The sequence below is a fragment of the Saccopteryx bilineata genome, chromosome 4 (genome assembly GCF_036850765.1).
Source record: "Saccopteryx bilineata isolate mSacBil1 chromosome 4, mSacBil1_pri_phased_curated, whole genome shotgun sequence".
In the NCBI taxonomy this organism is placed as follows: Eukaryota; Metazoa; Chordata; class Mammalia; order Chiroptera; family Emballonuridae; genus Saccopteryx; species Saccopteryx bilineata.
In genome coordinates this window covers 23,330,538-23,347,490 of record NC_089493.1, presented here as the reverse complement: position 1 = coordinate 23,347,490, position 16,953 = coordinate 23,330,538, and the positions used below count along the sequence as shown (strand labels likewise).

Genomic DNA, 16,953 nt, shown 5'->3' with positions numbered 1-16,953 from the left:
GCCCTCCAATCAATCCCTTCTTCCACCTTCACATTGCTGCCTTCTCTCTCTATGCTTATCATCTTCCTTTGCCTCCTCCTTACAAGGATATAGGTGATTGCATGGAGGGCCCACCTGGATAATACTGGATACTCTCACCTAAGGAGCCTTAAGCACATTTGCAAAGACCATTGTTTAATAAGGTAGCATTTACAGGTTCCTGATATCTTTGGAGAACATCATTCACCCCACTGTAGAGACAGACGATTTTCTACCTTTGCAGAATCAACATGTTTAGTTTTCTTAGGAGGCTTGTTTGTTTATAGACATATCTCATGAGTTAACAGCTTCCAAACTGATAGCCCATTTAAAAGAAGCCGGGAGCTACTGTCAGAAGGGGGCTAATTTAAGTATGTCTCTTGCCACTAGACAGGCAGATATGGTCACATTACCATTAATATTTATGAAAATGATGATTAAGTAACTAGAAGAGCTGGGTAGAGTTCTGAACTCTCAGCAGTGGCAAACCAGTTCCTCTTATGTGGTTCTATTTCACGTGGATCTTTACCTAGTTTTGGGGAACAGGTGTGCTCAGCTGGCCTGACACTCCTTCTTCTGTGTCTGGCAGTAGCTTTTGCCATCTGTTTCACCTGGAAGGTCACAAAGAATCTAGGTGGTCACTGGGAGGGGACTTGAGGTGGGATCCAGAGAGAGGAGGAGCTGTAGAGTGTAAGGTCAAAGCATGGAATTCACCAATTTTTGAATCAGGGAAGAACTTCAGTATTTGAGGTTGGTATGTGGACACTGCCTGGCTCCTCCACACCCGTGGCTCACCTCTCACGTTCAGCCTAAGGAGGGGCATGGGCCCCAGGGGAAGTCTTCCACAAGGCTCTCCTGGGCACTCTTGAACATGCTTCCTTCAGCATACATACCTGACTATAGCCAGCTGCAGCCTAAGCCACAGACAGAAGAGAATAACTTTGCTAGTGATGCCTTGATGGTTCAATGTGCTGGGGAAGCTGGATTTACAGAGGGGTCTTAGGAAAACCTCCATTTTTTTTCTGTTATCTAGAGGCAGGATCATAACAGTGATTGGGTTCACAGGTGCTCAAGCCAGGCTTCCCTGCATTTCATTCTGGCTCCACTACATAATAGCTGTGTGACTTTGTGCAGGTATTGAAATCTCTGAAATCCTTGTCTCCCCTTCTGTAAAATGTGGATAATAGTATCCAACACTCACATCATGGCAGGAGCTATTCTAAGCATTTTGCATATAATCTTTTAATCTCCACAATGACCCTATGAGGTAAGAATTGTTATTATCCAACTTCAAAGGTGAAGAAACTGAGGTACAGAGAGTTTAGCAACAAGAAGCAAAGCAAGGATTTGAACCCAGATAGTTTGGCTCAAGCAAATGTCTCTGCCCTACTTTATGCTGCCTCTCATACCTCAGGCTTTTGTGAATATAAAATAGGGTGGCCATTCACCCAGGTGGTCTTGGAAAATCCTGGGTTACATCTGTTCTCCAGGTGGATTATTAATAGTGCCCTCTTTTACTCTTAAAGTTATCACACTGTCATGTCTCAGTTTGGATATTTGTCACATGATTAAATAATTATTTGCTAAATACTAAAGCTAATGCCTGGCCCAAGAAATCCTCCATTAAGGTTAGCTGTTGCCGCTCCAGCTGCTACCATCATTTCCACTACCACCACCCATAATTGTGCCAAGTCTGGGAGCTCAGAGCTGAGGGTTAACTCAGGTTCAGAATAACATATTGTGGGGCCCACTATTTGCCATTCTCACACACATTGCAGCACAACAATCTTTCACGCTTTCTGTCCTAGGCAACCACTCTTAATTGATCAAACTAGACCTGTGAAATTAAAATTATTTGCCATACCTAGTTTTATTAAATCAAAGAATCCAAGATCCCAGGGTTTGGAGAATCTGAATTTGAGCTGAGCTTGTTGTGGGTTTCTCCATTTATATTAAAATGTATTTGATTCCTCAAGGTGATAATGAACTTTGGATCTCCTTAGGTGCCTGATACCCCTTTTCTACAATATTCCTTTCTGCCTATTTCTCTATCACTTGTATCTTTAGAAGAGTTTTAATTTATAATAATTTTCTATTCCCTACCTATAATTTGATAAAAGGCCGCTGAAGTACCACAGAAATAGGCATGATTTTATAAATAAGGAGAAGGAATGAGTCATACTAGGGATTACAGTTAACACTTAAGATCCATGACTTAGACAAGATGTAAATATAATTTGTTTAACTGGTCGTGAAATTCATTTCAGGTTGGTTTTGTCTGGCATAAGGGACATCTAGTGGTGACTGAGGTCTTTGCAGGTTTACTAAAGGTAATGGAAAGTCATAGGTGTATGTATTGGTACCATCACCTTGCAAAAGAACTCCCCGAAAGGTGGATGGCCTTGTTTGTTGCATGACCCTTTATCTTGAAGTTAACAAAGGGTAAATAAACCTGTTTATAAAAAAATCAATTTGATTCCTAGCATTTCCATCTATATTATTGTCAGTTTGAACCCAACTGTCATTTGCACCAGGTTGGAAATGATTCTGTAACCAGGAACCTGCCAGCTTGGCATATTCTTCTTCTCACTTTCCCCACCTCTTCTGCTGATGACAGAGGGGCTCTTTGGATCACTTTGAAAAGCCGACCAGCCAAGAAATAGTTTACAATTGCTTCTGACAGGCAGAGTTCCTTCTTTGGAGGTTGCTCAGCCATCAGGAAGCCATAGAGCTCTGGTTCATGTGTATTGTGTAGAAATGAATGGGCTTCACATTATAAAAGGATGAACTGCAAAGACCAGGGTGTGATCTTGCCTTCTTAGCCCCAGAGACTCCTCCAGGAACTTGCCCATTAGTTACCACATCTTGAATGACCTGTCGCTATCCATGGTTCTGAAACCACTGCTTCTGGGCTGCATAGAACACTTAACTTGCTTACTCCCATGCTACTATTGTTTCCAACCATGTTAGACTTCTTGAAGATGCTGTTTCATTGAATCTTTTTTATACTATGTTCCCTGTTCTCCTACCTTTGGAACCCCCATACAATCTCTTTCTCCAAATGCTATTTGGTATTCCTATTGCAATCTATCTTCTTTCAGGGTAGTTGGTTGCAGCCAGAAGTTGCTAGCTGTCACCAAAGCTTCATTGTTGGAAATTAATTCTTTTTTAAAAATAACATTTATTGATTTAAGATAGAGAAATGGAGAGATAGAGAGAGGCCTTCTATTGTTGTTCCACTTAGTTGTGCATTCACTGGTCCCTTCCTGTATGTGCCCTGAGTGGGGACCAAACCCACAACCTTGGTGTTTTGAGACAATGCTCTAACCAACCAAGCTATTCTATATGGCTAGGGCTAGGGATTAATTCTTTCTTTTTGACTCTGAGTACAAAGAATAAAGGCTCTGAGGTACTGTTTCACTATCTCCATGTATTTTCTATGGCAGTCCAAGCTACATTGTCATAAAGAGGTGGACAGTAGTCCCTTAGCATACTCCAGAGTGGGAGGCCATGTTGGTGTTGAGCTTTGTCAGCCAGTCTCTTAGAGAAACTTGCTAGAATTTGTGCTTGTTTTTTTTTTTTTTGCTTCTTTTTCTGTTAGCGTTCTACCAAGAAAAATAAACTAGTGACAGCTGCCACTCTGATGTGATGAAGTTTCCATATTGATAGCCTTAAGATACAAATAAACTTCCTAAGCATGTATACTAGGGAAATCTTAACTAAATATTCAATGATTCCATCAAATTCCTTATAACTGTCTAGGATACTTTAGCTTTCTACCTTCTCATCTTGTCACTTATTGTCAAGCAGAATGAATATAGACGCTTCAATCTATGTTGTTGTCCTCACTGATTTGGAGGCACCAGAAAGGGAGCTTCCTTTCCCTTCTTCTTCCCCATTCTTCCACATCCTCTTACAAAAATATACTAACTTTGTGTCATGTGCTAGGATCATCACTTATAGACACAGAGAAGAGAGACACAATTTCCTTCAGTTGAGAAGTTCCCACTCTACTGGGGGAGACAGATAATTATGGTACAACATGACAATCTCTGTGAGAGCAGTTAGAACATGGAGTCGTGGAACAGGAGGAAATCAGCTGTGGGTGGGAGTGGAATGAGTAGGACTGTTGATGAAGGCTTCCCAAAGGAGGTGAAACCTGAATTATTTTTCACATGGTGAGCACTAGTCATTCAGATAGATCACTCAGGTAAGGCTTATCCTGCTGATGGTTTATTGGATGATATAAGGAAATTTTGGCAAGGATGGCAAAGCTGAGATGGAGAATGGATCAGGAAGAGTCTTTTATGTAATACTTAGAAGTTTGTGTTTGATTCTGGAGTTTATAGAGAATTATTGAAGGGTTTTAAGCAAGGAATGACATGATATTTCCCAAGGGCAACAGTAAAAGACAGTCATTTCTGGTTCTAGGAATAAAAATAGCAGTAGAATCCTACTGATTCAGGAAAATGCTTTTTTATATTTTTTTCACCTTTTAGATCAAACTACTACTAATGGTTCCCTTTCTACTCTAATGGTTCCTTTTTACCCAACCATATAATGTCTATATTTTTGGAGCTTTTCATGATCTGGTGTCACCTACTCATCTGGTCTTAGTTTCTCTGTTTTGTGACATGTAACTTTCACATTAGTCAGGTTGTTGTTCTCATCAAATATTCTAAAACAGAAGGAAATGTAGGTGTTCGCTGGGTAGCTCTGTTTCATACACAAGAAAATATACGAAGAGTGTGTATTTATTGAGCCTCAACTCTGTGGCTGGCCCTTTGCTACCCACTAGGGATGCATTGGTTTCCACATCAGAAGCACACAGACTCTGTGTTTATGAAGTTCCCAGTCTAGAGGACCATAGTAGTCATTCCTGGAAAGCAGAGGGGAGAGAACTACAATCCAAGTCAAATTCCTAATCACAGGTTCTTGCACATTTATTAATTGGAATAACAAATACTTCAGTCAAGTTCTGATGTAAAAAAAAAAGAGAAAGCCTTTTAAGCATCCTCCAACATTTTCTAAGTATGTTGGTAGCAGAGGTTATAATTCATGTTCCTTTGTATCCCCCTGTGGTCTAGAGCCAAAGGGTATTTGATACATTTTCATGGGTTTCTGTTCCCAATATTTGAGTATAGCTAGTCAATTTACATTAAATTGTTATACTTTTGTGTTACAAGGATAACAAGGGTAGAGAGAAGGTTCACTTCTAGTTCCATCTCTCAGTGACTGGTGACAACTTCCTAGAGCATTGCCCTGTGAAGAATTCTGAGGCTCCATCTGGGTTTAATGGGAAAGGGAGTAGAATAGAATGACATCCCTGAACAATAAATGCCATCTGCCAGGAAGAAAGAGTTGGGACATACTTACCAACATGACTTTAAGATATGGGAGAGCCACCTATCCAGGTGTGGCTGGAGGATCATCTAGCAAACTTTTTTTAGATCATCTAGAAAGATTTTTACCATCCAGTCACAAGGCCTACCTTGGAGATATATGGCCTATATGTGCCAGATCATATCTTATTTATTTGCCTGGGTTTGTCTTTGCCAAGTCATTCTATGCCAAGTTCTTGCTTCATAAATTTAGTAGAAGCCTGGTAGATTCTGGTAGGATGATAAAGCATGCATTAGCAAATTTTACCTCTCTGATAGACTGAGCCTTCACAGTATCCTTAATATCCCACAAATTTGATTGGCTGAATTTTTTTTTCCTATGGGCTATATGAACATACAGCAGCCTGTTCCAGGTCAGCCTTCTTTCGCTGAATAAAAATCCTAAGAAAGTTCTTAAGTATAAAAATGAGATCTTCCCTGTGATCGTGCCAAGAGCTGGGACTCTTTCTCAGTTTCTTACCATTTGTAACTGAGCATAGAAACCTATCTGATCATTTCCCTTTCAAGAAGAATCCATCAGGCAAGCAAATGTTTGTCTAAGTCCTGAGCACAAGTGGCTATGACCTACATGATTAGGAAGGCTGTCGACCTGGCACAGGTGGCCCTTTGATTCACGGGGGCAGAGTGACTGGTGCACAGCTCTCTCTCTCTCCCTGTGTCCATCTTGGGCTGGAACGCCTGTTCGCCTACATGACTAGATACTTTCTTCAAAATGAGGAAAGGACTGAGGACTTACTTTCCTGGTTCAACATCAGTTTGCCTGGATTTTTTCTGTTCCTCCGGCTTGCCTTAGGTCCCCTTTATCATTTCCTAGCCACTCTTTTACAAATGGGACCATCAGTCAGAGATTATAACTTAGTGGCCCCTGGTGAAATCCAGCTAGCTGATATGTTTGACCCACAAAGTGTTGGATCACACAAGATTTAAACAATTTAATTAACTGCCAACATGCTACTACTGGTTTCAACTTTATCTAGAATCTTTTTCAACTTTATTTGGAGCCTTAGAGCTACACATGTTGTTGTTGTTTTGTTTTTAGGGTTTTTTTTGGCCCCTGACTTGCACATCTGAAATTCAGTTCTGATTTTCCATTCCTGGTATATAGTTTTTATCTTTGGCCAATTCTGACCACCATTAACAGAATATAAAGCATGCAAATGGTGGTATCCGTGGTATGAAGCGGTGGGGACATTGGGCCCCAGGTTGGATGTCAGCTGCAGCTCAGCAGGCAGTTTGTTTACTGGACCCCTGTTAGCAAGATCATAGATGCAGATGTGGCCCTGGCCATGCCCAATATTAGGTCCTTCTGACTTTGGAAGCTAAGAGGACCATCTGCTGCCACATTTGTGCTTGGACTTCACAGCTGGAGCTTGGTCAGTGGTACACTGTGATAGAAAATGATGTTAATGATAATGAATCCTAAATCTGCACAGATGTATAGGGAAAGATGGAGACAGAGGGGCAGACAGAGAGAAAGAGAGCAACAAGGACAGGAAGTAGCCACTATTAGGCATTTACATGTATTATAAATACTATTGTCTCTTGAGCTGACGGTCGGCTTAGAACTTACCATCCTCAGAGAGAATCTTTTCTTCCTGATGATTCTGTGCCAGGCTAACGTGCTCGTTGATTTAGTTCTGGCTTTTCATAGAAAATAGCAAAATTAATAGTAGTACCTACCATTAATTGGCCAGAGACTCTGTTAAGTACTTCTATATATCATAATATCAGCTCATTTATTCCTTACAACCCTGTGAAGTGAGATGTGTTCTCTACATATTCTGCAGTTGAAAAACCTGAGGTTGAGACCAGTTAAATTTTTTCCCCAAGGTCACGTAGCTGGCAAGAATGAAGCAGGACTCAAACCCTTTATAGTGAGGCTGCAAAGCCCATGGTCTTAGCCACCACCCAATGCTGCCACTTGAGTCCAACATTTAATTTAATGAAGATATAAGCATTTATTAAGCACCAGTACCGCTAGGTGCTAGTCCAGATTTTAAAAGGTGCAATGGATAATTTTTGCTGATAAGGTGTTTAAGGTATTTTGAAAAGACAAAACCTGTGCTTATTCGATAATCAGAAAGTAGAGTGTTTTGAATGACAAATGAGTGGAGGAGACAGTTCATAAGAGGGGAAATCACAGCCAACCAGAATCATCAGTTGCCGGAGGGACAGAGGGGATGTGGGGTAGAGAAAGTAGGATGTGTGATTCGGTGGCCACCCCAGAAGCAAGATTCTCTCCCAGTGCTTTTTACCTATTGACCCTGTGTAGGAATGTTATACAATAATAAGATCAGCACAAAAGTTTATCTAGAAGCTGTGCCATCCTGGAAGCTGATGAGGAAAAGCTCATTTCATTATTATCTATTGTCCAAGGATTAAATTCGGGTAAGAGATAAATACATTTTTGTCTTTGCTTGTTGTATGTAAACTGCTCCACACATAGGTATAATTTTGAAAGGCTTTATTGGGATTTGTAGTCAACAGTTCCACATCAAGGTACCCTGACTCTGGCTTTACACCATTCTGTTTAGTTCAGCCTAAACACATGAGAGAATGCCCCCAGCATCCTGACCTTCAAACATCCTTCACTGACCTGGATCAGAGCAATGGTGCTCAATCATGAAATCATGGACCTAGAGATGATGGTCTATAAGCTGACCTAGGGGTTTTTATTGACATTGGCCTAGATATAGACCCACAGAGAATTAAATGTGCTTTAAAAACAAGAGAATAGAAAGGCCAGCTGGTAAACTTCCAATTTCTCAACAGGAGAAAAAGTACTGAGAAGCCATCTGGGTACCGCGGGGCACATGCTCATTCTCAACCATTTCTTCTAGCTCCCTTACAGGAGTGCGTAAGGATGTGGCATTTATAACTCGATACATGGAAACCTGGGCTAAGACAGAAGAGGGAGAAAAGAAATTCTTCTGTGAGCTGGGACTTTCTCTACCCATTAAATTCATTTGAATGGACCTGCTGTATACCTCAGGCACCATGGAAGAGTTTAATGTAAAAAGCATATTTTGTAAATCAGAATATTCTTCTTTTCCAATCAGGGCAATGGTCTAGGTAGAAGGGCAGACATCTTTGTCACTGGCAGGCAGCATAAGGATTTTAAGTTTGTCAAATGGCAGGGATCAGCAAGAAGCAGAGTAGCCAGCAAGGGCCTGGGATGGGTTTGTATATAGATCCTAGTGAAGGGGCACCGTTTAAAGAGGTTGAGAGGAGAGGAAGGCACAATAGCCTGGGAAACCTGGGGAGGAAAGATACAAATGCTCTATCAACTAACAGCTCATATAGAGGCCTCTGAGGCAACTCAGAGTGGAAAGGACTAGGAATCCACTGGAGGGTAATGTACCAGGTGTGAAGGGCTTCATGTGCCAGGATGGAGCTGCTTGTGGATTTTGTGTTTGACTGAAGGGGTTTCTGTTTTATGGGACGGTAAGGGCTCTAGCAGAGTCTATAAGCTGCCACCCCTGGAGCATGGCCTTGACCCATTGCAGTCCAAGAGATCTGGGTTCAAGTCCTGACTGTGCCTTTAATGGGCTATGTCCTGGACAGACCAGTCCCCTCTGAGCCTCATTTCTGTAACAAAGGGCTAATGCCACCTACTTCACTTGTTTAATGATATACAACACTGTTTTTAAAGCGTCAAGCACATGGTAGGTGCACAATAGAGGGTAACTGTTTTTATTACATATATCATTCCTCTTACCATCGCTTGCCTCACTCCTAGTGCTGTTCTGCGTTCCTCTGTATCATAGACTACAGCAGCGTACAACTGCAGTTGTTCTGAGAGAGTCTGTCTTAACTCTGAGACTCTGCCCTCAACTGTTTTACCGTCTGGCCTCCTGAGCATGAGATATGAGTCCAAACGGCAGTCTTTACAAGCCCGTGGGTGGAGTAGTAAGGCCAGCTTGTCACGCTTTGCCACTCTGCCTCTGCCTCGCAGGCTGTGTGACATCTTCCCCCATTGAGAGCCATTTCCACTTTGTCTATAATTGCTCCTCGTTGGGATAACTTGTCAGCCAAGGCTGCTTTCTGTCACTTGATGCCACATCTCTTTTAAGTTCAGTCATCAGTTGGGGACTTCATTTAGTTGAAAGTCTGATTTTACGGAGAACACTGTACCAGATGCTAATTTGTCTTGGAAGAGGGTCCACCAGGGTCTTGCCTTCATATCTTACTCAAAGTGCTGATACTTTCTGAGTAGCTGTGGCCATGATCCTGCACTGGGCAGGTTGAAAAGATAAGGAGATGAATAAAATAGGACTCAGAGATTATCCAACTGTCAGTAAGAAATATGTGAAAACTGCATATATATAAAGACAAATAGTGTCAGGACCAGGCAGTAGATAAGCACCGGCCTTCTAAAAGCTTCTGAGAGAAGTCTGGCTCACTTTGGGCCAGTGTCTAGCCCTGAATCTCCTGTCTGTCTCCCCAGAAATCTGCAGTGTAGTTATTTACCTTCTGTTCCTGCCTCCATTGTGTATCCTTACAGAAGAGTTCCTCTGCATAGGACTCTGCATTTCTTTACTTTAAAAGACCTTTTTTCTTTTTTTATTCCTGCCTCCTGTAGGGATACCTGAGCTCTCTCACCACTTATCCTTCAATGGAGCCAAGCCTCAGTCTGTCCCATTGAGATGAGCTATTGTTATGCATTAATAACTAACCTTTACAAGGAGCTCTAGTCTATGCCTTTAACTCAATGCACAGAAAGTCCAAGTTTGGTTATGACAGAGAGATCTCACATGCTGAGGCATAATAGTGGTGATTAGAAAAGAGAAGCAGCCAGTCATTAAACTTTTCTTTTCTGGTTCACGCACTAGAGAGATGGCCAAGGATCCTGCAGGCTTCCCCATTGCACATGGTCAGTTCAGTAGAGGGAAAACGGGAAATTCAGCCTTTGAACTGGGGAGTTGAACATGCATGACTTTCCATGTAAGGTGAAAGATGACCTTCATGGGAGCAGCTAGTAGGATCTCGCTGCGGGCGCTCACAGTGGTAAAGCACGTGGACTCTGGAGCCCAACTTCCTGAGATCAAGTATTTCTCTGCCACTTACCAGCTGTATGACTGTGGACTGGTCTATTCACTATTCTTCACATCTGTTTCTGCATCAGTAAAATGAGGGAATGATGAGGGTATCTTAAATGAGTGCTGTCAGGATTTACAGATCCTTAGTATGATGCCTGGTACTGGGTGCTCAGTAAATATTAGTATTATTATTATTTTCAGTGTTATTGACTATGGTTAAGCCCATGGTCAAGATTATTTGGTAGATGGATTCTTTGTCATTAGCTACATATTAAAATGCAAACAGCTCTGCTGGAATTTCTCCTGGTGATGGGGAGAGCAGGGGAACAGTTCTATAGCTGGATGATAAGGATTAAACGATAGGTAGTGCAATGACTCACCCAATTAACATTTTATCACTGAGATGGAGTGTAAGGCTTATTTCAACATTTAAGTCTTGTTATTCTACTGAAAGTGGAGGTGATAGTACAATCTTCTCTGACCTTTAGAAAGGATGAAATCAGATTAATAACAAATATAACAACTGCAGCCAAAATAGATGAAATTTTTGTTCCTTTACTATGTGCCATTTCTAAGTGCCTTACAGGTATTAACTCATTTCATCCTTATTAAAGCATTTGCTCCCATGTTCCATTTTTAAAGGATAAAACAGTCTCAGGTAAGTTAAATAACTCTGCCAAGGCCACACAGCTTATAAGTAGTGGATGTGGGATTTGAACCTAGATCTGCATCCTGACTTAGAATTTGAAAAAGATGATGAACAGGCCACAGTACAGTGGTTGGCATCATCAGTGCTCTCCTGTCGGCCCCATTCCCTTCCAATTTTTTTTTTCCTGCTTGTTGGCTGCATGTGACATTACTTAGAAATCAGAGGTTCAGGACCCATCCTTGGGTTCTGCATCAAAATACAATTCTGATAACACCAGAACCTTTTTGAAATTCTAATTTGGGGGAATAAGATTAATCCCTGCTTTTATGTGGTTTATACGAGGTTTAGAAAGTCATAACGCTTTTGTTTATGTTTTGAGGTGTTTCACTCTCTTTCTATATGTATATAGAGAGCACTCACAATGCTCACAGAGACACAGATTCCCTTCCCCATCAACTCCTCACAGTTATTTTCTTGAAGCAGTATATCCACATGGTTTAAAAAAAAATCAAATACAATAGAGGGCTGTGAAAAGTAAGTCTCCTTCCCACGCCTGAATGTGAATCTGACAAATCTACTCCCTGGGGACAATTTTATCGTTTCTTGTTTTCTTCCAAAGGTGTTTAATGCATTATAAGCATATATACCTATAACACGCCCCCACCCCCAACATGCACACTCTACACAATGATAACCTAATGCACGCTCTCTGATCTGTTCCTTGTTAATTTCACTTAACAATATTACTTGTCGAGCATCCACATGAAAATTGGGAGCACTGCCTGGATTCTAAGGACTACATAATGTTCCATCTAAGGATGTGCCAGCTTGTTATTGATAGTCATTTACGTTGTTTCTGGTCTTTCACTAAGGACACTTTAGTAAGTGCCTTTGTATGTACGTATTTGCATCTACGCAACTCAATATGTCTTGATTTCCACTTGCAAGCTTATAATCCATAACTTTGACAATACAAAAGGACAAACAAAAGCAACAGCGTAGAAATACAGGAGCTTATTCAGGATTTGAGGTCTCCTTAGATGCTTTTTCAAATGCTGTGTCTCCTGTTTCTCATAATGTTTCCGACTATTGTGTACTGAAGCCTCTTGCTCGGCCTTTCTCCTGGGTGCCCAGTGAGTGATAGATGGTTACTATGTGCAAGATTGATTCATATGACATTTGTTTGGCTTTTGACAGGTTGTTTATAAGAATAATGACATCCGTCTGGAGTTGTCTCGCCTGGCCCGGATTGGGGATACCAAGATGAAAATCTATGGTGAAGTTGTATTCAAGTGTGAGAATGTGGCAACGCTGGACCCCATCAACTTTGAGACCCCAGAGGCTTATATAAGCTTGCCCAAATGGAATACCAAACGCATGGGTTCCATCTCTTTTGACTTCCGCACCACTGAGCCCAACGGCCTGATCCTCTTCACTCATGGCAAGCCCCAGGAGAGGAAGGATGCTCGGAGCCAGAAGAACACCAAGGTGGACTTCTTTGCAGTGGAGCTCCTTGATGGCAATCTGTACTTGCTGCTTGACATGGGTTCTGGCACCATCAAAGTGAAAGCCACTCAAAAGAAAGCCAACGATGGGGAATGGTACCATGTGGACATTCAGCGAGATGGCAGATCAGGTATGAAGAGGCTGGTTGTGTCACTAGACTGGAGGAAAGTTCTGGCTTCCCAGTTTGTTTCCTAACTTTATATTTTTTTATAGTGATATCTGCACTTGCATGCTTGTTGATTCTTTTGCTACTGTCTTTAATGGTGGTTGTAACATTATGTTTTTGGAACAAGACACCTGCTTCCTGGATGTCTCACGTTCTCCTCTCATCTGTCACTCATTGCGTCGTCATCTCAGTGATAGCTTCAAGACCCTGGAGCTAAGAATGGTTTTTCAAGTAGCATTTCCACAGCTACCAAAGCAACTGTCATGCCATTGGTGTGATGGCTCCCCCCACCCCAACACACACTTTCTTCTTCTCCATTTTCTCATCGCCATAGAAACTAATTGTGACATCACATATGTTATATTATGTGATAACTCTGTTGGATAAGCTCCACTGTGAAAGGGTTTATGCAACAATATACCCTTCAATAATTGGCAAGAGTCATGTTTCAGGGGAAAATTATGACAAGAAAAGAAAAGGCAAATTGATTTTTCCTGAAGTCGTGTTCAGTTTAAAGCCTTCTTCCTTTGGTGTGAAAGCCTATATTTCACTCTTTGCTCAGACCTCACTAACTCTCCCTTCCTCTTCATAGCCTTTTACATTTGGTTTAAATGTCTTTGGTTTTGCAGCCCCAGATCAAACAATCTAGCCGCAGGCAGTACATAGCCACTCTGGAATAGTAACAGAGAGAGAGAGAGAGGAAAAAAAAAAACATAAGTAGAGAATCTGGAGCTTTTGAATGCCCGAATAACCTGCCTAGTTTTCTATTGACCATGTGGCAATGAAGGTCACCTTCTGTACCATCAGAAAGGGCATTTCAACCGCAGTGGTAATGAGAGCAATTTGAATTTCACACTTATTTCCTGATTCTCTATTTAGGTAGTATTATACTCATGAAGGATCTTGGCTATATTGGCCATATTTTTTAAGGATTCATTCTGGCCATGTCATTGGGACATTCTCTTTCTAGGAGCATTTGGCAACAATAGAAAGCAATAGGTTGCTCCCCCCCCCCCCCAAAAAAAAAAGGCTACAGTCAGGAATGGCTGAGCTTCAGGGGGAAACGGCCTTTCTTTATTGCATCAGAGATAGAAGGGCCATGGCAATGAGCAGGGCCGCCCCGAGCAGGAGCTGGCTGGGTTCCGTGCAGGGGGCAGACAGGTGGCAGATTGCAGCCCTAGATGGTTTATTGCCCAGTAGGATGCTGTACTGAAATCTGATCTGAACCAAGAGGCATCAAATTAAATGTGCTTTCTGAACAGCAATGAACAGTTTGTGCATTTTTAACAGAAAAAAATATATACAAAAATAAATTTCTCCAGAGGCTGAATTTTTCTCTAAGTTTATCCTTAAAATGTCTGCAGGGGCGGAGCCAGAAAGCTGTCTCAGAATTATAAAAGACATACTCCTGTTGGTTTTTAAGACTATACATTTTGGGCCTTTGGAGTTGGGTCATGGTGGATGGGTTGCATGACTGACTAACCTAGGCTCTGACACAGCTTAAAGGTTACCTATCTGTGTCACAGGCAGGCTGGAATACATAAAACTGCCATATGTGTACTTCTTTTTACTTCTACCACTAATTGCTCTTTCAAATAGAGCAATTGTTTTGTTATGTTAAAACCACCAGTGGATCCATCTTTGTCAGATAGGCTTGGATTTCAGAAGCCTTGAATTTCATACCTAGGAGCTGTAGCATTGGTCAGTACCCTTAATATCTATAAATTGGATTAAATTCTATAAAAATTTATGGAGTAGACAAATAATTGACCTGTGAAAGCACTGCAACATAAAATTTTAATATGACCTATTAAAATTTACTACTTTATGAGGATATTTTCTAGTATGTTGTTTTTAGTTATAAGCCTATACGAAAATGAATAGTTATAAATTTATTAGTGTATCTAAGTGTGGTGCTTCCTTCCCTGTTCAGCCTGAAGAATAACATGACTGAGAAGTGATCTAGATAAACTTTTATTTCACTTAGGGTAACACCCTTTAAATCTATCCCTGTTGTCACAAATGGTAACATTTCATTCTTTTTTATGACTGAGTAATATTCCATAGTATATATGTATCATATCTCTTTTATCCACTCATCTATGAATGAGCACTTAGATTTCTTCCATATCTTAGCTATTATAAATAATAAAGGGGTTAAGAAATACAAATTGATAGTCACAAAACAGTCAGGGGGATGTAGAGGACAGCATAGAGAATACAGCCAATAATACTGCAAAAACTATGTATGGTGCCAAGTGGATACTAGGCTTACTGGATGGATCACTTCATAAATTATATAAATGTCTAATTGTTAGCATAGCAAGCTAGATATTAATAAGTAAGGGAGCAAAAGGTATCAGATATTTAAAAGCCTAGTTGCTTCATGATGAAGTTATAGCTTCAGATACCCCAGGGGATCACAGCCTTGCCCCACCAAGGGATTTAACATCCCTCCCTCCCCCCCTATAGAGAGGAAGGACCAGCTTTTCAATCTCTCCAGGGAACAACTGGTCTAATTCCCCAGACTAGGGGTGGGGAGGAAGAGCAGCAGGGGAAATTCCTCTGCTGAGTGCCTGCCCAGTAGAACTAAAGATGATGCAGAGGGAGGTGCTGCCACTATAAGGCATGTACAACAGGAACCAAGATGGTGGCCATAGAGGCCTTGAAGAACGATCTGATTGGTGTGGAGAGAATCCAGTGTAAACGCACAGAAGATTAAAAAGTTTATTGGTTAATTTAAAGAAGCAACTCACCCAAACTAATATAAGCCAAGTCTAACAAAAGAGCTCTCTCTTCTCTCATTTGGAAACACACTAGCCCTGTTCATTTGCGTGTTCTCTCTAAGCAGCCATGAAGCTCTAGTGGCTGCCTGGGGCCTGGCAGCAGCATGGGCTCCAAGTGGGACCTCCAAGCAGGGACGCCAATCATGGGCCTGGGCACAGCACCAGCCTGGGAACAACCGAAAAGATTATGCTAGCCAGATAAAGACAGGGACAAACTGGATTGGATTGAACTATGACGTACAGTATCTGGACTCTGGCCTTTTTAGTGGGCTTTATGAAGACAAGATTGGACATTTTTCCGTGGTGGGATGGACGGAGATGAGACACTAAGAACCTGTGTGCTGTCTTCCATTTTTTTTCTTTTTAATTTAATTTAATTTAATTTTTTAATTTTTATTTTATTTATTCATTTTAGAGAGGAGAGAGAGAGGGAGAGAAAGAGAGAGAGAGAGAGAGAGAGAGAGAGAGAGAGAGAGAGAGGAGAGAGAGACAGGGGGGAGGAGCTGGAAGCATCAACTCCCATATGTGCCTTGACCAGGCAAGCCCAGGGTTTCGAACCAGCGACCTCAGCATTTCCAGGTCGACGCTTTATCCACTGCGCCACCACAGGTCAGGCTGACTTCCATTTCAACCCCAAATAAATCTTCCCACAAAAGCTGCATCCCGCCCATCCCCCCATACCTGGGTCTCTGAAATGCTTTCTTTACGGCTCCGTGAAAAAACACCATTTCCACCAGCATCCTGACCACTATGCTATATGCCTGAAACTAATATAAAATGGCATTGAATGGCAACTGGAATAGGAAAATAAATAAAGAAAATAAAACAGAAGGAAGAAAAAAAGAAAAAAAACTTTTATGATCACTCCCCAGTTGGGCCACAGATTCTTAAAACTTGATAAGTGCATTTAAAACAGCTATGGTCACACACTCCAGAGGGTAGACTTTCCTCCGGGTGTAGTTAAGGCCCCAGTATTTCAATTTGTTCTGGTACCTGGCTTACTTGGCCATAGGTGTTCCTCCCTGCAAGGCTAGAGTAGCTCTGCAGATTTGTGGAGGGCAAAGAAGACCCATTTGTGAAATAGTAATGCCTACGTCACAGGATTGTTTTAAGGGTCCATAGAAACACCTAAAGTACTTAAAATGGTAGCCAGGACATTGTGACCATTACATAGGCTTTTAAAAGATTAAAAGCCAAAAAGGCAAAGCAGATTTCTACAGGAAAGAAGGGAAGGAAACTGTTTGTTGGCTTAATCCTCCCAGAGGCCCCTGCGGCTCCTTCCACTCTTCTACCCCGGCATTGACTTTCTAATTTAGGGTGTCTGTCACATTCTTGATCTCATCGGATCTTCTGGGCCCTCAGGCTATCCCCTTCACAGCTGAGGGAA

General features: G+C 41.5%; 1 protein-coding gene across 13 annotated transcripts in view; it reads left to right on the top strand.

Annotated features, from left to right (window-relative positions):
- The window catches only part of NRXN3 (neurexin 3), a 1,648,091-nt gene that overhangs the window by 504,904 nt on the left and 1,126,234 nt on the right, over positions 1-16,953 (top strand). For all 13 annotated transcript variants that reach the window (XR_010731058.1, XR_010731057.1, XR_010731056.1 and 10 more), the window contains one exon: positions 12,306-12,744. Coding sequence is in view for 10 of the 13 variants with exons in the window: in XM_066272928.1 (XP_066129025.1) it covers positions 12,306-12,744 (439 nt within the window). In the remaining 3 variants the exon portion in view is untranslated. The remainder of the gene's footprint in view (positions 1-12,305; positions 12,745-16,953) is intronic.